Source organism: Anser cygnoides, chromosome 1 (genome assembly GCF_040182565.1).
Source record: "Anser cygnoides isolate HZ-2024a breed goose chromosome 1, Taihu_goose_T2T_genome, whole genome shotgun sequence".
In the NCBI taxonomy this organism is placed as follows: Eukaryota; Metazoa; Chordata; class Aves; order Anseriformes; family Anatidae; genus Anser; species Anser cygnoides.
In genome coordinates, this window is record NC_089873.1 from 92178008 (window position 1) to 92199886 (window position 21879).

The window sequence follows — 21879 nt, forward strand, 5'->3', positions numbered from 1 at the left end:
TATATTTGCAGTATTAGCTGTGAACAAACTCAGGAGGGTATCTTGTGAAGCACAAGCTTGTGTTGTGACCCAAGTAGTAATTGAGCACGATAAATAAAGCTATTACTACACTTCTGATAGATAAAGAAGTGGAAGCTAGTCACTTGACAGCTGTGAATTCTTGCCCGACTGGCAATGCAAACACTTTTTTTAAGAGGGCTGTTCATTTGAGATTAACTTTTATTTAGAGTCACAGTGCCATCTAGAGACCACACAGAAATTTTGACCAGCTATTAGATCAGCATTTAGAGGAATGGAGGTCCTTCTTTGGTTCAGTACATTACTCCCTGAGAATACTGCTTGTCACCGAAGCAGTGGCTTTCTTTGCTGCTGTTTAAGGTAGTCAGCTGCAATATGGATCTATTGCTTCCTTTGTTTCTTTTTGAGATCTGATGTTAAAAACAACAATACAAAGAAGACTGGGGGCTGGAGGGGAAGCAGGCTTAAACGAAACTAACCTAACAATCAAGCTCAGCCCCTGAAGTAATTGCAGCCTGAACTGCAGCTGTTAAAAACATCATCTCAGTTGCAGAAGGCACCAAGCACTTGTAAGACTATCCCTGCGAACTTCCAAGCTAATTGTGGTAGCATATGCTTTCCCTTGCTGTGTTTATGGAAAGGAGGGGGAGGTTAAGGCACAGATAGGAAATGTTTCAGTTTTTCTAGCCTTCCTGGTACAAGTTATGTTGGGAATTGTGTCTGCTTGGTGTTGGGCAACATACCACTTTCAAGCTGAGCAGGTGCCTGGGGAGCGTTGCTTCTGCCCCACTCTGTAACCTGCAGGGAACAAATGCTTGGCAAAAGCCACTTACCAGAAGGATCAAGGTAAACAATCTGGGATGAGAAATATTAAGAAGTAATACATATTGATTTTTTTAATTAAACACAAGAGATTTAATTAACATCCAAGAAGCGAGTCTGAATTTTCCTGAGACTTGAAGCGTAAAGTGAGAACTGCCCTTGTAAACAGCCACCTGCAGCTGTGATGGAAAACTCGGGATTGAAGTGGCCTCAGGGTGAAGAGCCACCATCAGGAGCTGGGCAACAGGTCCGTATATATTTTCCATGGCTGTAGTTTGTTTAATTCAGTCAGACATCCAAAAAAAAAAAAAAGTTGGGTTACATGTATATTGTCTCTGTGGAGGAAGTTACAATCATTCACTTAATCCTTTTTGGGGATTAAATCAGTCAGTCAGGACACACAGGTGCTGCCATTTATGCTTGCACTTCACATCCTTGGTGACTTGAAGGAGAAGGAAGAGGAAGATTTGGAGGCTTGGGGTGTTGTAAAAATTATTTAAGGAAGACCAGCAACTTCACTGGACTTGCAGTCCTGCTTCCTCAGCTCTTCTTAGTCCAAGTAAAACTATTTGAAAACTGAGATGATGCCTCCCTGTACCCCATCCCACTTTCTTACTTAATACTAGATGCTTGAAGATGCATGTCTTGTTTGTATGCCATGCAAGTTTAAGCTCTTCTTTCTCTTTAACAGAATGTAAATGGAAACTGGGTATCTCAGTAATAATAAATACTGTGTGGGTTGCAGAAGAGTCACTGGTGGGCAGCAGGTCTATGCTGGACCCTCAAGTCTTCAAAGGTACGTCTCTACATCTTGAAGAAAATGCTCTTCCCCTGACACAGGGAGACCCTGATTTTTATTGCTCCTGCAATGAGAGTATGAGTGTTTTTAGCTACTACATTCTGATCTCACTGTGTTGTTTTTGTCTAGTGAAAGGGTTTTGTCTGCTGGAGATGAAGGAGGAATGGTGCATTGAGCTTAATGACTACTACAACCAGCCCAGGATTACTGTTCTGCTGGAAGAGCAACTGTGCATATATTTATCAAGGGTCTTCCAGGTGATCATCACGTAAAGTAAGTCTTGACCTTTCCTGAGACAACTGATAGTGTCTGTGTTGGGGTAATGTAGAATTTGGCGGCTAAAGGAAGTCCTTGCTAAAGGACACACCACTGCTTTTTGCTCATGCACTTGCTGTGCAGCTATTGGGGCACAGCTCCAATGCACTCTTCCTGCACCTTCAGAGCAATGTCCCTTAAAAAAACAGGGTAGATCCATGCTGAGGTGGGTATGCAAAATCCTTCCTTGCTGTTTTCTGTTTCTGTATCTTAACACCTAAAAAATTATATTTTTTTTCTGCCTTAAATAAGAAAGGAATGGGTCAATTAAAATAAGGCATATATGAAAATTTGGGGGCTGACCTAAGTATCCTGCTGTGGTCCTCAGTCCAGGGGTAGCATCAAAACAAAAGAGGTGCTATGCACCCATCAGCCTCGCTGTTTCCTACTGTGAGGAAAAAGAGATGGGTCTCCCCTGGATCTGCAGCCTTCCCTTTCTTTTCACTCAGCTAAGTGAAACATTAAAATAGGGAAAGAAAATGGCAGCATGTCCTAATCCACCAAAAATATTTAGGCAAGAGAGCCCTTAGGAAGTCTCTTGAGCTTGGTCTTAATTATAGATGTCATTCCTTCATATCCCTTTGTAGGACTAGGCCCAGAATGGCAGAAAACTCACTCTGTGTCTTTCTTTAGATAGATGGATGTGTATTGTTTTTTTACAATAGAGTAATGCAGGCAGGAGATCTTTTTGTTTCATTGTTTTGTATCAGTTACTTTGCTCGTTCCTTCTTAGTTTCTGTACATAATTTAGTCATAGTTTAAAACAAAGAACTGGAGGAATTCTGAAACATTATCCAGAAATCTGTTTTCATTCCTGCTATGAAAGGAATTTCTTGCATGTTTGGGGGGTTTTTAAGTTTTTAATGTTTGAGTACCTTTCTAAAGCCACTCAAACAGCCGAAGTCTACCTGCTGGTTGCCCAATATTAAATGTAACCATAGCATATTTGTCTGTAACAAGCAAAGTGAGCTGTTATTTTATGAGAGATCTTGAGGAAGCCAACAGAGCTCCTTTAAGTTTAACGGGGCAATTTGTTGAATCACTTCAATGTGACAAATCAGCATGACAGGCCTTCCTTATTTTTTGGCAGTCAGGAAATAACTCCAAGCTAACACAAAATGCCCAGCATGTAGTAAAGACCTAGGGCTGTGGAGCAGAGGGGTCTAATTGGGCTCCCTGAGAGGGCACACAGCAAACCGGGTCTGTTTGAGAGCTTGCTGAAAGCCATGTTAAAAATTGATATCTCGTTTGGGACTGATTATCTTCAAATTTGCAAGGAAGCCCATCAGTAAAAGCTGTTTTTTTTCTGTAAATTCAGATCTCTTCCTGTAAGTTTTTGGAGCCATGTTTAGGGCTTTTACCCTGGTGCTGGCAATGGGCTGGGACCAGGCAGGGCTGTGTTCCAGCAGTAGCCAGAGCTCCTACTGGGCCATGACTGAAAGCAGCTCCCAGTGCCATGTTTGTTTGTTGTTTGTTTGGTTTTGTGATTTTTTTTTTTTTGCATATACTTTAAGTGGTATCTTATGACAAATTTTTCCTTCACGGGTGAGAAAACCAGTTCTTGTGAAAGCATTGCTCATTGATGGGAAGTACAGCATGGTTGTTCTTTTCCTACCCTTTTTGCTTCTGCATGGCCTTTGCTTATTTGTTTGTTTGCCTCTTTCTTTCCACTTTAATGGAATCATCCTTATCTCAAGCCATGAGCCTTTTTCTTTCCAGCATACTTTTTTCTCTTCCTCTCCTTTTGAGGGGGAGTAAGAGAGTGGTTGTGGTGGAGCTTGGCTGCCCATCAGGGTAAGTAAAACCACCAAAAGAGGTAACAAGTCAGAGAATCATTTCACACAGCTTGCATGCTGCGAGATGGAGCATTTGGTTTGAATATGAATTTGATAGCAGCAACAGCAGCAGCAGGAGGCTTTATCTGCCAAACTGAGTAAAAATGAACCAGATCTGAGAACTCCATGAGCAAGGGGGGATGAGAAAAAATATACCTGTCTGCTTCAGTGATTCAAATGCAGTTTACTCTGCTCTAGTGAATTACTTGTTGTATGATCAATGCTTGCACATAGGTCTTTTTTTTTTTTAAGATAAGCTTAAATAGTCTTTATATATAATTTCCCTTCATATCATTCTCCAAGGCCTTTTATTCTTTGTGGAAATGGTGTTTCACTAAATTGTAAGAGGAAACTTGTTGGAATCTAACACCTGGAGTGTGTTTCAGGTCAGGCTCAGCAACTGAAATGTTCTGGTGCAAGTGGGATTCTATAGCCCTCATAAAACCTCTGGCTGGCCAAAGTCTTTTAGAAGACATCATGGTCTCTTGGAGAGGTCACTTTATGCCACCAGTTTCCTCAATTTAAAAATATTGAAGACACTTATGTAACAAAAAACTTAATCTCTTTTTTTTTTTCTGACATTTTCTGCAAGAAATATGTTAGCTGAAATACAAAAATCAGAAATATTGTAGCTTCAGGGAATAATTGAATATGGGTCTCTGACAACCCTGATGACCGGGTTGCCACTGAAAAGGAATTTTTTTTTGTATTCTATCATGATACTGAATTATAAGCAAACCCCCTGCTTACACATATGTGTATGTTTTATAGGTGTACAATGTTTTTAATTATTCAGCTCTATGACCGTTTAATTCTAATCTAGCACAGAGAAGTTTGAAATTTACTTGTATTTTTTAAAAAAAATGTATTTTGAAAAATAGTCGATCTGTTAAGAGGATTATAAATCAGGCTTTTCCTCCTAGGTTTACATTTGATTAGAATGCTAATGGAAAAACTCTGGAGCATTAGGGAAATATTCTAACATTTCACAATCAACTGCAACAGCAAACAATAAGTGATAGACACGACTGAAATTTTCTTACTGAATTTACACCATAACTACTACTTTCAATCTGAAGGAAATCTTGCCATCAACATCACAAAAAGCTTTGTGCTCTGGTGCAATACATAGCGTGATTTTTACATCAGTCTCCGGTTTCGTAACAGTTGTGAGGTTTTCAAAATTAAAAGTAATTTGTTACTATAGAATATTAACTACTTGTAAATCCTTTATTGGTTCGGTTGTGAAGTTAAGGCCCAGTAACACAACTGTCTGCCAGCACAGCCCAAGAACGTGTCAAATTTTCATGAGACTTAGCTAGAAGTCATCTTTTTTTCTGTTTTCATATGTTGTGCTTTTTGCTACCTGGTCAAATTACAAATGATCCTTCAGCTTCCTGTTTTATTCACAACTTTAGCAGTTTTCAAGTACACTGACTTTGCCTTTAGCATCTTTTGACCACAGCTTTCAATTTAACTCCAACCTGTGCCCTACAATTACTTACTGAAAACAACTTTTCATGTCAAGCAACCTAGCTTTTCCTTAGCTTTCCTTTTCTTACCAGAGCCACTATTACGAGCTTTGCTGTGTTAAAGCTGCAGCCTGTATAGGGGGAAGAACCCGTATGCCAAATGTGCACGCTAATATGAGGTGTTACTATGAAAAGTAAGTTTTAGGTTTTACGTGAACAGAAGGAAAAACTGAAAATGGGTGAAGGCAGCAATATGGCAGAAAGAAAATTGGAGTTAAAGGCAACTGGGTCTTGGCACTGCTGCAAAAAAGTTGCAGGTCTTGTTTCAGTACCAGCTGTTCTGTGCGAGGAATAGTAGCTACCTATCTTGCTCCTCTAGTCAAAAGACTTCGTTCAGCCAGAGGCACCAAATTTTATAGAAGTAGTGGCCAAAATTGTGTCTGAGAAAAACAGAACTATTGCAGGGTTAGAAAACCTCTGGGGAAAGACTGAAGGAAATGGTTGCATTTATTTAAGAATATAGAATAATGATTATTCTGATATACGAGATATTTAGGGAGTGATTTTCCATGTAAGGTTGAGAGTAAGCAGTCTTTCTCTTTGGAAAAAGTATTTTTTTTTTTTCTCTAACATTTAAAAGGCCAGCTAATCACTGTAGGAGGCTATGCTAGGAACTTTCCATCCTTCAGTGGACGATGGAAAAAAAAAATGCAACCCAGTCCTATTCTGAAGTGGAGCAACATGATTTTAAGAGCACATTCACACCAGCCACAGCCTGGTTTAGTGTTGCTAAAATGTGAATCATAATGCCCAGAGGCTCGTTTAAGCATGACTGCCTCCATCATGCAAGCCCACAGCAGGCTTGGAGGGACCCAGCTGGTGCATGGTGCCTTTCTTGCACCTTTCCCTGCCCTCTGACCAGGCAATTTTGTGCAATGGATTCCTCAGCACATTGTTTTGAGGCATCATTTCCATTACTTTCCCAGGCTTCTTGTCACAAATTACCCAGGACTGAGCAGTTCTCAGACTTCTCTTCTGAAACGAAAAGCCACTGTTGCCACAAACTGTCCTTAGCATGAACTAGCGCGGCTTCAGGCCCCACCACCACTGTGATCACAGGTAGCTCAAGAACTAGCTGTGGCTGAGAAACAAGAACAGCTTTGTCCACTGTAGTTTACAGCAGTTCCTCTGCACTGATCAGAAGCCCAGGCTCAAGTCTGGATGCACAAAAATTACTATGAATCCTGAATCATTACTCTCCTGAATTCACCAGGAAAGACTCTGCTCCTCACTGTCATGTAGGCAACACCCCTTTCAGATTTCAGATGAGACCCTCTCAGACATTACACCAGCTAAGAATTTCTGTCAGTGAACAATTGTGAAGAAGCCCAAGTATTGTGCTCTCTGTGAACTTCCCTGACCCATAACGTGAAATACTTTCAGGTTTCATTGCAGTCAATACCACCAGCTCATGTTTCTGACCACTTCTCAGACTATGTAGAGAGAGCAGCCTGCATATGCAGGCTTGCGTAAGTCAAAAATACTTGCTAAATTTGTTAAGCCAGAAATACTTATTAGGAAATACTTGGTCTAAATTTATTGGCAAATTTGGCCCGTGGAAGTAGGTCATTATGTGACCCAAAGGTACATGGTAGAAATTCAATGAGGTAGAGGCTCGTGGCACAGCTCTGAGGTGGCTAACAAGGGCATCTCCCACCACCTTCCAGGTATTTATGCAGTGTCTGTCAACAGGTACCCCCAGCTGTGACCTGAAAGTCCTGTTTTGTCTTTGCCAGTGCTTTGCATTTTCACCATGGACTAGCCCACCAGTGCCAGAGCAAAGTGTATATACATGTAGGTATGCATGCAAGAGACAGCGACGAGTCTGTGTCCGGTCAGTGAATCATGTTTGTGGTTTAGTGACAGACCAGATGGTATTTACAGCCTCCCAGACTTTCTTCTGTTCTATTTTTCTGATTTTTGCTTTTAAATCAAATTCCTATTTTCAACTCCACTTGAATACTACAGCTGGGTAAGGTAAAAGGATCACATCAAACCCTGGGTAACCCTCTTCTATTGAACACTGTCAAGGAGCTGCGGAACCATATTGCCTTGATGTATTCTTTAAATTCTGAGCTCTACCAAACTTGCAACATGCACGCTGAACCACAGGAAGATTTTGTATGTTTGAAGTTTCCGTTTCACAGTGAGAACTTCTGTCTGGGATTATTACTTCATTTGAATAAAAAACAGGGAAACCCTAAAAGGAAAGAGGTTTTCCAAACAATGATCTGACTAGAGGGCAGTTCCAATCTTGCTTCCAATCTCAAGCATGTTGTTGGCCCCATCTCCAGCTGAAAGAAATAAATCGGAAATGGGACTGTGCTCATAAACACGTGAAGGGTGTTATACACCTGACCAGTGGCACAACAAATTTCTTCACTTCCTAACAGAAACTTACTGTGATGGCTGAAAATTTTAAGTTTTTTTAAGCTTAAAAAAGCTGGCTTGACAGTAGTACACAACTAAAGTACAGGGTCCCATGTTCTCACCCAGATCTGCCACTAATGGGAAAGAAACAGACACCTTTTTCTCCTGAAAAGCAAAACAGAAGTGTTTCTAAAGAGAAGGGAAGCCAACACTTGTTTCAATAAGGGGGAATTGCTGCCTTTCTTGGAAGGGGGAAGCCTCTGAGCCCGTTGCACTTTCTCTTGAAAAGACGTTGTTGGTTTTGCCTTAATTTTTCTGTGTCCAGATCAGAACTAATTCTTTAAGAAGCAGGTAGAGTAGTTGGCTTCCTTAGACACAACAGGAGCAGTTCATCAACATCTGATGCCACTTGAGAGTTGAATACCAAGCTCAAAATCTGCCATTTTCACCAGTGTAAGTACCATTGCTCTGATACTACATGAGTTCAGTAACTGCCCAGACCTTGAAACAAGGAATGAGGTTATATATGCTAAAGAACACAGCTGATTGTTACTGTCTTTAATTATATTCAGTTATTTATTACAAAATCTGTTAAAGTTTGGTGTTACTCCAGCCCCTTTTACATACTTAAGGCCTTCTCCCAGTTCTGACTCTTCATTTCAGAAATGGAAAAAAAAAAAATCATTAATTTTCTGATAATCCTTAGATGTTATACTGGTACAATATTAGCCATAATATAATGTGTGGCTGCCATTTCCATTTAAATGCATTTAGATGCAGACCCACAAGTTCTACTGCATTTACCGTCTTCTGTTTCTAGCTAATAAAGTCTTTACGGAAAAAAATGTGAAGAACAGTCATTACGCTCCTGAAAGAGAAATTTGCTGTTGTTGAATGTTAGTTTTCCTGTCACTGCAGAGGAAAAATAAAGTGCCTCAATCTGGGCAGCGATAGGCAGCTGCTCTTGTTCGTGTTCAGAGCTGGCCTTCTGGGTGAGTCATCCACACCATGCTGCCTCATGGAAATTTCACATTTATGAGATGACTTCAGAGTTGTCCTCAGGTGACAGAGCTGGGAGGTGAACATGCAAATGGTGAGCTTTAAAATTGGGAAGGCCTTTGCCAGTGCCAGCACTCATGGATCTGGATTCTGTTTTGATCTCAACAGCAGGCTGTGTTGCAGCAGACCCAGATCCTTCTCCCCAGCTTGGAGGACTCTGTCTCCTGCTTTCTCTGTTCCATCCCTCTCCCCTGGAAACCCAGCCTCACTCTATCTGCACGACCAGTGCTTGTTTTCTTTTCAGTCTCACCTTCTGAATCTAGCTTCCCTCACATCATTAGGTCCTCCGTCAATTTCCTTTCTTTCAGAAACACAGTCCAGCCTAGTTCCTACCCCCCGCTTCTGCAGGTCTGTGTGGTCCCCCCAGCCCCAAGTCCTTGCCTTCCAGCAGGGAAACTATGAAATGCCTGGGAGAGCATCTGCTATGGAGCTGGGCAGCATTTCCTCAGTCAGGGAGCAGCAGTTCTACACGTGGCTGTATCCTGCCCTGGTGGATCTCACAGCAGCCTCCTGGGGTGCCAAAAGACACTGACCCCCTTTTCCTTCCTGCCATGTTTTCTAAGTCATGGCATAGGTACAGTGGAACTTCTTGATAAAGTTGTTATACCTTAAAAAGTTATTATACTTTAAAATTAAGAAGGGAGCAGGGCCTGTTTTGAAAAAATCTAATTCTCAAATATTGCTGATCATCTTTCAATGAAACTTGAAAATTTGATTAAACCACAAAAATAACAACAATCAACAATTGTGTTATAAGGTGAGTCTGGCAAGGCTTTGAGCAACTTTAAAGGTAAAAGTTGACTTTAAAATATAACTATGCTAAGGTGTCTTAGCTACCCTACTGTACGTAGCTATTGTATTGCTTAGAGCATGATACACAACTCAAATGTCAACTCTGTGGCATGACAGAACAATCTTCTGATGTGGACTGTGACTAGTGTAGACAAACCGTTTCCCATTTCCTGCCTGCTGTCACAAGCATTAAGTTGGTAACTATAACTGCATTACCGACAGACTGGTGGCAGCAACACAGATGAACTCATGTATGTACTTCAAACTTCCAGTTTCAATTGTTTCTCAACAGCTGCATTTGGAGTAAGTCTTCTTTTAATGCCAGTCTTCTGACTGTTCCTGGAATTGGCCTGAAGGACAAGGAAGCTCATTCCTGTTTGTCCATGGAGTTCCCATTTTTTCATGGAAAGATAACAAGGAAAGCCTGTGAAGAACTGCTGTGCAAGAATGGAAAGAATGGTAGCTATTTAATACGAGAAAGCGAAAGCGTGGAAGGAGCCTTGTGTCTGTGTGTTTTGTAAGTACTTCAATATTAAATTTCTTATGAGTTTTCAGATAGATTCAAAACCCAGGGTTCATATTCTCTAATGTTACTAATTCTTTCCCTAACATTAACAGATTCAAAGCATTGGTGTAGGTGTACTCAAGCAATGCTGGTTGCCTTGGGCTTCCTTTGTAGTGAGTGGTGAGAGCGTGGCATTTGCAAAAGACAATTCATACAACACAGGATTGATTAATTGTTCTCTGCTGATGCTGGTCTCTCTCTACAGACAATAGAGGGAGCCCAGAGGAAATATCTCAGCCTGCCAAAACATGGTGAGAAGAAAGTCACTCAAAGTTACTGCCTCTGTAATGATGAGTAAATAGCATTTTAACACTATCGAGACCCTGAAAAGTCTCATAGTATGATATAAAGCACGTCCTTCTTCACATGCTTTCTGACTATCTGGTGAAACCTTAGCCTTGTGTTTCTCACACAGTGTCTGATATAAGTGTCTGAATATAAGCTAAGACTGAAAGCTGTAATGTATTGTTCAAATTCATATGGCAAACCCATGAACAAGATGAACATAGAAAATTACTACCACTAGTCCCTAACTTACCACAATTAAAATCTTATGATTTTCTTTTCCTGTAGGGAATAGTACTTTTATTTTCCTTTCATGATGCCTGTTTTACATTTTTTCATATATAATTGATCTGTTCCTAATGCGCTCATGGTTTATAAGCTAATAACTCTTGAGTCTTTTCTGTTTGAACCTAAAAGATTCTACGCTCTCCTTGAGGGTGTATTTGAGTGTGATGTGGGGAAAAAAAAATCAATACCACATTTAATTAATTAATTCAGAAATATCAGGGCATTTTTTGTCAATAGGCAAAATCTTGTTGCTTTTGAAACAAATCAAAGAAGAAGGGAGAAAAAGGAGGGGGAAATGGAGTATTGTGTTGGTGGATAAAAGAAAGAAGAATCGGGAAATGACAGAGAAATGGAGTAAGAAGTGCAATGGCAAGTGGGGAGCAAACAGAGTACTTGGGGAGGGAACTGCAGGAACCTGCCTGCGGTGTGGTGTGGAAGGAGACAATGTTCAGAGCAAAGGGAGCGTATGAGGGAAAAGATATATATACCCTGTCAGAATGGACAAATGGAGATCCTGGCACAGAGGAGAAATGACAATATTAAGTCCCTGACCTGGGAGGATGGCTTTGGATCTTATGCAGTAGAGGTAGATAAGAAAGCGAAGATATACTTGTGTGTGTAATGAGTTTGAACTACTGAAGTAACAAAGTGCACATCTACTGAGTACATCGTGGGCAGATGCAAGCTGACATAAAGGTTAAGTGCAGTGCTGCACTAGCACAGTTGCATTCCCTCCCTTTTTTCTTTTTGTTTTCCTTTTTTTTTGGGGGGGGGGGGAGGGGGGGTCTTTTTTTATTTTGCTAAGGGAAAAGCAGATCCACTTTGTGATAGTCTGCAGTTGTGAATTTGTCTATCTACAGTGTTCTGGGCAAGCACATACAAAAGCATGTGGCTTCCAGCTAGCCTCTGGATTTTTAATGCTGAAAGAAGGCAGCGTATTTGAATTTAGTTTGTGCATTAACAAAAATAACAGTTAAACTGCAGGAGTAGCAGCAATGGTATAACAGGTACTGGGCTTGTAGAGGTGAAAGGATTGTCTACAGATAGCAAATGGGAGGGTGATAGAGGATTGGCTCAGAAACTGAGAGACTGTCAGTGACTGAGTAGGGAGAGAAACTGTTCGAGGGGAATGCATTTGTTCTGAAATTGGAGGTATCAACACTAAAACTTTCAGTGTTGTTTCAAGACAACTTCTGGATTAGAATTACATCTTAAGGCATTGCTTAGCACCTAACAGGGTTGATAAACAAACTGATGCTCACCTGTGTTTAAAAAAAAAATAAAAATAAAATGTTGTTCTCAGCTTAGCTGGTCAATAGACATAGATAGCAATTCACATGCTACATAGAACAACCAAAATTTTTGGTCCTTCCCACTGACTGAGGGGAGGTGACATGCCCACAGAGGACCTGAGGGTCAGAATGGTGGCACCAGTTCAAAAACATCTCATCACTAATCAGGCACAATGCACAGCTCTTCCTCCATTGTGTACTGCTGTTCTCATCCCAAGCTTTCGCAGGTCTCTGACATTCCCGTAGTCCAGACCTATTGCACTTGCTGCTGTTCTCATGGTTCAACATGTCAGCCTACCAAAACAAACTCATCTCATCCTGTTCATCTGCCTCTGGATCTTCCTTGTGCCCAGACCAGGCAGTTTGTTAACTTGAAATATAATATGCAGCTGTTGAAATGCATTTAGTAGTTGATTTGGAATAAGAAGTTTTCATTGTAATGGCAGTTTCATGTTTATTTTGTCATAACTACCGCAGTCAAAGTAGGTACTAACAGGCACTAACCTTTCAACGTTTGACAGGTAAAGAATAAGTTTCAAAAAAATCAGTTTAGGTTATTATTCTTCACCTTTATGTCTTACTTTTACTTGCAAATTATGTTCAAAGAATGAATACTAACATTATAAAAAACTCATAAGCCAGATAGATACCCATGAATTTCCACAGGTATCTCAAGAAGGGGAAAAAAATGAAAAAAGATGTAGCCCTGGGATGTAACTCTTTGAATCAAAGTAAATCTCTTCTAACTGGAAGTTTTATAGTGGTCCCAGTCCATAGTAACTTCTTCACAGTAACCAGCCATTTACATGCAAGTCGCCTAAACTAGGTTTTTGCCCTAAGATTCTCCCTTTCAGGACAGCTTAATTGATTTATCTATAGCTGAAATCCTTCCATTGAACATACATACCAATTAAGAGAACTTGTCTTCAGATATTGCTTTTTTGTTGTTGTTGCTTTGTTGTGGTTTACATCTCTCTGCAACTTTACTGCCTTTTTTGATCATGATCTGCAGTTCATCTTCTGAACAGCTGCCATTGCTATATTTGATAAAGCTTTTGTTTCAGTTGATAAAAGATATCCAAAGCCATCAGTACCCTGAGTGTTCAAACTATGTTTATAATTTTTTTAAAGTGTTTTTTTTTAAGAAAAAAAGGAGTAAGCAAAACCATGGGAAATCCGAAGGACAAATAATTTTCTAGAAGTAGAACTTGTGCAGTCATTTTCTGCGTGTTGGTGACGGGAAGCCATTTTCTACTAACATCTCTCCAAGAATTCAACATTCGTCTTGTGATACAACTGCAAACTGAAGTTTAGGGAGGTATCACATGGGGAGAAGAGGATAGACAAGAGGATGGGAAGCTTATGGTATCAAACTATTCTCATATAAAGGCACGTGTTAGGTTTTGTTCATGAATTCTTTGAAAGCCTTAGTTGGGGCAAACATATTTCAAAATTTAAAACCTTCTCTCAGTTTTTGAACTCTGGACTCCCCATTGTCTTGCTTTTCTACCTTAGTCTCAAGTCAATCTTACTGTACAACCTCTTGTGTCTCTAATATCACCTGCTATTGGCAGATATTTCCAGTCCCAATGTCTGTTAAAAATGCGGTTTCCCTTCCTTCCTCCATTGTGTCTGCTTTCAACATTGTGGGTCAGAGACTCAGCCCAGTGTTGAGACCCAAATATCATGTGTGCTCTTTTTTATGTGCTCACTGTTAAATATCCAGTATCATGCACATCTGGTCAAAACAAACACATTCGAGGTTGAAGTAGCCTGGTACACGATCACATCTGGTATATGTGGAAGTATGAACAGTTCAAGGGGTAACTGTGGGGAAATTAAGAGTATGAATTTATGCTGCTACAATTACTTGAGGGCTCTCACAAGGAAAGCAGTTTACATGAAAAGTATTCTACAACTTCATACTTCTGTGTATGCCATGGAGACTTCTACATTTGTTTTCTTCAGAGGAATGCCAGCAGATCTCATGTGAAAGGTGAATTGCAAGTTTTCTACAGAATCGTTCTTTACCCTTACTTTGATTAATGTGGTTTTCCTTCTCTGTCTTCTCTCATCCTTCCCAACTTCTATCAGTACAATAGGATACATTTCCTAAGACAGCCTTCTAGTGTCATTTCAGGCCAATGTGTGTGTTTTCTATACAACATTGCAATCTTCTGTCATAACCTGGGTAATTCTCTCAACCGTGTTTTATGGTGTAGATCAGTCTTTTGAAAGGTGATGGTTTCTCCTGTGGTGTTGCTAAGTAGTTTGAAGGCAGCCCATTTTCCCCTGGTGTATGACATCAGAGAAAGAAAGGCACCTCACTTTTCTCTGTAGCTATTTGGGTCTTTGCTGTAGCTCCATTTTTGAAGTAAGGGTACATGTTAACACCGTCTTTCCAGCATGGAAAGGATGTCTGACAGTATGTCCAACATGGTTGGAGTCTGAGAGTCAACAAGGACACAGCTCCCCCTTCTCCTCACTGCTAATGGAGACACTGCAGTTATCAATGATGCACGTGTCTGCTCTTTGCCTCCATTTTATTCCCATGCTGACATTTGCACAAAATGGTTTCTAGTGCAATGAAGCAATTCTGCTGACGGTGAGTAAGGAATCAGGCATCCTACAGAAGCAAAGATTTCTTATACATATATGGCACCTCAGCATGGAGTTCTAGGCTCTATTTTGTGTTTTACTGCCCAAGAACAAGTAGCAGTGACATCCAGCCCTGTCTGGTTGTGTAAACCTGAAGCATTTTCATTGCTTTGACTTACCAGATCTATTCTAACGGAGCTGTAGAAGTACAAAACACAGCACAGGAAATGGACCTAAGAAGCTGGAGGAGAGCTCAGGCAGCTAGCTGATGTGGAGGTCTATGAGCTAACTGGCCATGCTTGGTCAAAGTCTATGCTAGAGAAAGTGCAGTGAGTGCAGATTGGACACAGCACTCTTAGGTAGGTTTACCATACCTGGTCTAACTCCACAGGGCAAAAAAGAGAGTAATACATTTGTTCCAAAAATCAAACAGCTCTGCATTGTCATGTATGGAGGGCTAAATCTGAAATGGCAAGGTGGGAGAAAGTAATATTTGGGTTTCTGAGTCATACGAAAACAACATGCATGATTAATTTTTTCTAATAGATGAATAAACAGGACTTAGAAAATCTGAAGTATTTTTAAGGCCATCATATATGAACGAAATGGAAAAGTGAATGAATATATATGTAATTGATGGTATTTAGCGTTAGACATTCCTTTAGATGTGTCTCTTTGGGTTTAGTCTTTCATAGCATTGCAGTTTACTTTAAAAACAAGCCAACAAAACCAAAACCTTACTGTCAAGTTCAGCTGTGGCAGTCTAAGCAATTTGCTGTAGTCTGACAGTTGATGAAAAACATAACGTACACAATGTTTTTCACAGCTTTGAAGAACTCATCTACACTTACCGTATCTTCAGGGAAAAGCAAGGATATTATAAAATACAGGTAAGTAACCCTCATTTCATCAGTACAGATTGCACTAAAGACAATTTTCCTGAAAAAAATAAATAAAATGCATGGGACCCAGGAGTTGGACTCGATGATCCTGTGGGTCCCTTCCAACTCAGATATTCTGATTCTATGAATATATTTCCAAGTTTATTTTATATTCTATTCAATTCTTGACTTTTTAATGTTATACTTATTACATATGAGCTTACAAGTAGTTATTATCTTCACAGAAATCCCTAATAACCTAAGTGAATCTGTTTTTTGTTGACCAGCTACTGCCTGATTTGACCAGTTCTTTTTCATAGTACTGAAGAAAAATCTATCACTTTCATTACTTACTCCTGTTCCTAATTAGCTTTTTCTGTTTGAAAGCTCTGCCATGGCACCCAGAATCTTGTAGGGTTTTGAATAATGGAATGATCTTTGATTTTAAAATACCTGCCCATCAGTGTGAAATGACTACACGACCTATAATTCTGTGTGATTCTGGAGATAAGGTGATTCTGTGATTCCATGAATCAGAACCCTACACAAAGAAAGATTTAATTTATAGGCAAGTAGAGAGGACACTTAATAAGCTGGCTCAACCCTTTGCTGGTAATAGGATAGACAACAGGACTGACAATATTCAGGTAACATTTAAGTGGAATGAGGCAACAAAACTCACTTCATAAAGGACACACCAAGCTGTCACATGCTGGTCACTCTTGCTTATTAGTGTTTTGGGCCGAGTATGAAAAATACAATTTCCCATGCAGAATTTAATGGTTTGTTGAAAAATATATATATATAAAACATATATATGTGTGTGTGTATATATATATATAATAGAGAGATTATAGCTACTCTTCTAGGTTTTGCCTATCAGTAGATAATAAACATTGTTTTTTGAAACACAATTTTCCTTACAGGGTTTTGCCACAAATATGAAAGAAGACTTCCGTTCTTCTCCTTTTTAAGTCAGACTGTTTTGGATTACTAAAATAATATACTGAAATAATATGGTGATGGGGAAGGCCAGGTCCAGCCATGGCCTTTCTGGAGTGTAGTAGGTTGACCGTGACCAACAGCTAAGCATCGCCACAGCAGGACAAGTTGGTGATAGGGAAGAGAAAAGCAAAAGCGAGAAAACTTTGATGAAGACAAAAGACGGTTTATTAGGTGAAGTGAAGTCATGTGTGCAAGCAAAGCAAAGAAGGAATTTAGTCACTACTTTCCATCAGCAATCAGATGTTTACCTGCTTCCTGGAAAGCAGGGTCTCAGCAGACATAATGATTATTTGGGAAGACAAATACTGTAACCATAAGCATCCCCACTTTCCTGAAGCTTTTAATGCTGAGCATAATATCAGCATAATGTCAGGATACCCCTCTGGTCAATTCAGGTGAGCTCTCCTGGCTGTGTCCCCTCACAGCTTCTTGTACACCCCCAGCCTGTTTGATGTGGGAGCAGAGTAGTAAAAAGAATCACGGAATCATCTAAGTTGGAAGAGACCTCCAAGATCACCTAGTCCAACCTCTGACCTAACACTAACAAGTCCTCCACTAAACCATATCACCAAGCTCAACATCTAAACGTCTCTTAAAGACCTCCAGGGATGGTGACTCAACCACTTCCCTGGGCAGCCCATTCCAATGCCTAACAACCCTTTCAGTAAAGAAGTACTTCCTAATATCCAACCTAAAACTCCCCTGTCGCAACTTTCGCCCATTCCCCCTCGTCCTGTCACCAGGCACGTGGGAGAACAGACCAACCCCCACCTCTCTACAGCCTCCTTTAAGGTAACTGTAGAGAGCGATAAGGTCACCCCTGAGCCTCCTCTTCTCCAGGCTGAACAACCCCAGCTCCCTCAGCCGCTCCTCGTAAGACTTGTTCTCCAGACCCCTCACCAGCTTTGTTGCCCTTCTCTGGACACTCTCGAGCACCTCCATGTCTTTCTTGTAGTGAGGGGCCCAAAACTGAACACAGTACTCGAGGTGCGGCCTCACCAGAGCCGAGTACAGGGGCACAATCACTTCCCTAGACCTGCTGGCCACTCTGCTTCTTATACAAGCCAGGATGCTGTTGGCCTTCTTGGCCACCTGAGCATACTGCTGGCTCATATTCAGCCGACTATCAACCAGTACTCCCAGGTCCCTCTCGGCCAGGCAGCTTTCCAGCCACTCATCTCCCAGCCTGTAGCTCTGCTTGGGGTTGTTGCGCCCCAGGTGCAGGACCCGGCACTTGGCCTTGTTGAACTTCATGCAGTTGACCTCAGCCCATCGCTCCAGCCTATCCAGATCCTCCTGCAGAGCCTTCCTTCCCTCGAGCAGATCAACACACACACCTAACTTGGTGTCATCTGCAAACTTACTGAGGGTGCACTCAATCCCCTCAAAGATCAGAGACAGCCTCAATGCTGTGCAAGCACTGCTCTTAGCAAAAGACAAAACACTAATGTGTTATCAACACTGTTCTAATCATAAAATCACAACACAGCACCATACGGGCTACTATGAAGAAAGATAACTCCATCCCAGCCAAAACCAGTACAAAGAGGCGGAGGCATCCAGTCCATAGTGAACTGAAGAAAAGACAGAGGATAGAAAAAAAAAAGAAAAAAGGAAAAAAAAAGGTATCTCTGCCAGATAGTGATGAAATGAATCCAAAGGTCCATTCTCTTTCAATGACTAGTAGGGAGAGTGGGACCCTCACTTTGGTAGAGATAATTAATGTGCTTACTCTCTGACATTACTATCCTTGAGCTGCCAGTGTTGCAAAAGCCTCTGTACGGATTACTCAGGGGTTGTGCTGTGGAAGCATTTCAGTCCATGTGTTTAAAGGCAGTTGTGAGAACCCTGTTCTCCTACATTTAGAGTGTCATCTATGTTTGGCCTCAGGAGTCTCTGATGCTGGTTATAAACTTGGACAAATCTGAGACAAATAATAAACTCCTGCCTAAAAGCAGAAGCTGGTGCCTGGAACATTCACATGGGTCCCCAGACATGTTAGCTGCCTTTGCAAGTCTTGGAGGGCAGACTCAGGGAGTGAAACATTTGACTGACAGGAACTGGTTCTGTTCTTTTGCGATGTAAGAAAACAAGATTTGACTCATGAAGAGAGTGAAAATCAGTAGCACGTGGACTGTTGTTGACTGAAATCCCTTTTAATGTTTTGTTTAAACAGCTAAATATGAATGTGAAACTATGTGAATTTTGTTCTCAGTAGCTGGCTGGTCCTATATCCCTGGTCAGGGATTCCTGAAGGGAGGAACTTAGACAGATGTAGCCAGGCATGCAGAGCTGTGAAGGGGTTTGGTTAGAAGCAGTGACTATTGGACTGAAGGAGGTACAATTTCTTTGTACTAGGATGGGAAGCCTGTGATCTGAACCCAGACAGGGAGCACTAAACAGCTTCCCCTAGGCTGCAGTGCATTCAAGCAGGGATGGTGAGGGAGGTTATGCTTAGTACCATACCACACCACCATACAGGTACCTCTGTGATATAACAATATTGTCACCAAACAGGTTTACAAAATAGTCCCTTGGTGAACAATAAATTAGGCACAGTTCCTCTTGCTTAAGGTACCTCATGTGAAATAGACTTGCAAACTAACTTTATTTTCCTTTCCTTGCAGACTTCTGAAGGTATTCCAGAAAAGGTATTCAGAACATTAAAGGATTTAATATACAACTATGAGAAACCAAACCAAGGACTAGTAACAAATCTTCGCTACCCAGTCAAGAAAACAAAGCCCCTACAAAGAAGCCAGAGGCTCAAGTTAGGAAAGGATGATATTTATGATGGTGAGAAATTTAGTTCAGTCTCTGTCTTTTTATTAAGGCAACTGCATTGACAGGTCTGATGTTGGAGACGTTGGAGGGGAAAAAAAAAAAAGCCATCTAATTTGTGCCTTCTTGTGATTTGTGTTAAAACACGACTTACATTTAGTTAGCACGTTAAAAATAAGAAATACATAGCCTTGTGCTCAGGATCACAGCCTTGGTACCAGAGAGTTCCAAACAGATCAATACCTGTGCTATTGACCTGATTTATTGATTTATTGACTATCAGTTATTCACTGCACTTGACTTTCTCAGGAAGAAGAGGTCTTGTGGATACAACTGTTTAATAACAGAGCTTGCTGATTCAGAAAAGGCAATTCATGGACTTATGGACTGGATGACCCAGTCCATAAGACACTAAGCTTAAAAAGTTGGCCCTGCAATAGCAGACAGAATACTAAGAAATCAAACTGAATTAATAATATCCGTCTATCAACATGGCAACATGCCATCCTGCTTAGAGGAGTCTTTCAGAAGAGCAATTTCCAGCCACAAGTTTTGTTTGTTTGTTTTTTAATTTATTGATTGATTTCTTTACAGAAATTGATGAAAGTGACTACGTTGCTGTCTTACCCTGAATGATCTGTGATCTGATGATTTGAAAAGCCACCTTTCTAGGCAGCACCACAGCAAAACAGGACAGCTGGGGAGAGTTAATGGTTGGATATTCACAGCAGTGGATCTATACCTCTGGAATTAGTGCCTTTTAGAGACTGTCAGAGCAACTGTATTCTGCCTCAGTAGATCCAGTACAAAATACTGTATATTTTTGTGCATTATTAAGAGAATTATTTTTTTGACACATGCATACATATACATATATATGAGGGGAAAGGTGGTTGTGTGTGTTTGTGCATTTTGTGTTTTTGTTTGTTGTTTTTTTTTTTAGCAAACTCTCCAAGGTATCAACTGCTGAAATGAATAATCTTTTAGAAAGCCAGCAATGTGAAGACAATAAATGAATGTGCTTGAAGCCCTAGTTTATGGCAAAAATGATACATGTTGATAAAAATGATACATGCTAAAAATTTTATTTGCATCATATGATGCTTAAAAACTGTTCTTTTGTTTGCGATTCATGTTACTTCATTGTTGGATATATGGGTAGTAGTTCAGCTGTGTTAAGGAATACTAGTATTATCCCGTAGGTTGGAATAATCTAAATTAAAACAAAAAAGGTTGTTGTAAATTCATGCCTTACAAAATTAATCAGTAACATGAAAATGATTTGAAATATTTTTCATATTGATGAATGGTTCTGGTTTATAATTAGAGGAGTGCAAGTTCAACATCTGTGTAGTTATGCACATATTCTTTTTTTTTTTCCAATAGGTACTGCATACATGAGAATGCTTACATTTCATTTACCACTGCCATTAGCTGCCATTACTGTTATGTGTATGGGTTTTGTTATTTTTTAATGTAAGTACTTCCTTTAATCTTTAACCCCTTGCTTTAAATATTTAATGTATGTGTGTGTTCTGAAGGTGGCCTGTAACTGCGAGCTAAAGACATAACTGGAGTGTATGTCCGGATTCTTCCTGTTGCTAGCATCAACTCCCCCATGGTCAGCAATCTTGCGGAAGACATTTATATTTTCTGTATGTTTAAGATCTTTCACAAATGATTTATGCACTCATTTTAGTAGACTCGTTTCTTACTATACGTCTTTTCCACCACTGTTCGTTTAAAGACTTTTAGATCCTTCAGTGCTTTGGACTTCATTGTGACCTTACTAATAGTTTTTGGTGCCAGGATAAAGTGGTACTTGTTGCATGAAGGAAACAAAAACTAAGAAGAAAAACTAATTTTCACATTGTGAAAAGTACTAATATGTGTCCCAAAAAAGGAATTGAAAATAAAGCAATTGTCCTTAAAAAACAGTACTATTGGAGGTGGGGGAAATCCTTCCCTCTCTAGAAGCACGTACACTGGTGTGTCTTCCCTACTTGGAGAATTCAACAACTTGCCCAATACTTGGTTATCACACGTATCAGACTAAGCAGCTGCCATGCTGATATCCAAACTAGTGCACCTTGGTCTTCAACAGTATAAACACTGCAGTTTTTCTGTAATGAGAGTCTCAGGAGTCCTCCATGGGCTATATCAGTCGGACTTATGATCAGCCTTAGGAAAAGGCCAAGCGACACCAGATCCAGGACTGCGCCTCATGATCCTGACGGCATGACTCCTGATGCCTGAAGAGCTGACCATGACAATGGACTGGTCTGTGGTGCTTTTTAGCTGGCAACTGCTGTTTCACATGCTGTACTGCATGCCACGGCGCTTCAAGCACTGAGTTAGTGTTACAGTGGCTGAGGCTCCAGACACTGCATCTATATCCAGTGGTACATCCAGGCCCGTACACCCACGACTTCCCTCCGATGCCTAGAGCACTGTGCCAGGCAGCTGAAGCACAGACCCTGCGACAAATCAACTACTTAAAGTTTGGAGCAAAGGCCCTGAAGAAAAGGAAAACGATGTACAATACACAGCTGTATTTTGTACGAATAAAATATTCTGTTAACAGTATGAGCGGAAGTGATTAATATGCACATCTCCAAACGATCAGCATGCCTAGTACACGG

At 40.5% G+C, this 21879-nt stretch overlaps 1 protein-coding gene across 3 annotated transcripts; it reads left to right on the top strand.

The window, feature by feature from the left end:
- Positions 1 to 544: 544 nt before the first annotated feature.
- SH2D1B (SH2 domain containing 1B) lies at positions 545 to 21823 on the top strand. 3 transcript variants are annotated; one of them, XM_013186142.3, is made up of 7 exons: positions 545 to 1087; positions 1532 to 1636; positions 1769 to 1912; positions 9835 to 10059; positions 15397 to 15460; positions 19084 to 19252; positions 19832 to 21823. In XM_013186142.3, the coding sequence occupies exons 4-7, from the start codon at positions 9926 to 9928 to the stop codon at positions 19867 to 19869; spliced, it is 405 nt and encodes a 134-aa protein (XP_013041596.1). In that variant the 5' UTR covers positions 545 to 1087; positions 1532 to 1636; positions 1769 to 1912; positions 9835 to 9925; the 3' UTR covers positions 19870 to 21823. The 3 variants fall into 3 exon arrangements, with proteins under 3 accessions (XP_013041596.1, XP_013041578.1, XP_066858612.1); XM_013186124.3 differs by lacking the exon at positions 545 to 1087 and adding an exon at positions 1307 to 1399; XM_067002511.1 differs by lacking the exons at positions 545 to 1087; positions 1532 to 1636; positions 1769 to 1912 and having other exon boundaries at positions 9520 to 10059.
- The last annotated feature ends 56 nt before the right edge of the window (positions 21824 to 21879 follow it).

Bases quoted from the DNA above. Each gene is read 5' to 3' on its own strand.
- SH2D1B (XM_013186142.3), top strand. From the start codon at position 9,926: ATGGAGTTCCCATTTTTTCATGGAAAGATAACAAGGAAAGCCTGTGAA. The intron at 15,461-19,083 runs GTAAGTAACCCT...CTTTCCTTGCAG, and splicing joins AAGGATATTATAAAATACAG to ACTTCTGAAGGTATTCCAGA. The intron at 19,253-19,831 runs GTGAGAAATTTA...ATTTCTTTACAG, and splicing joins AAAGGATGATATTTATGATG to AAATTGATGAAAGTGACTAC.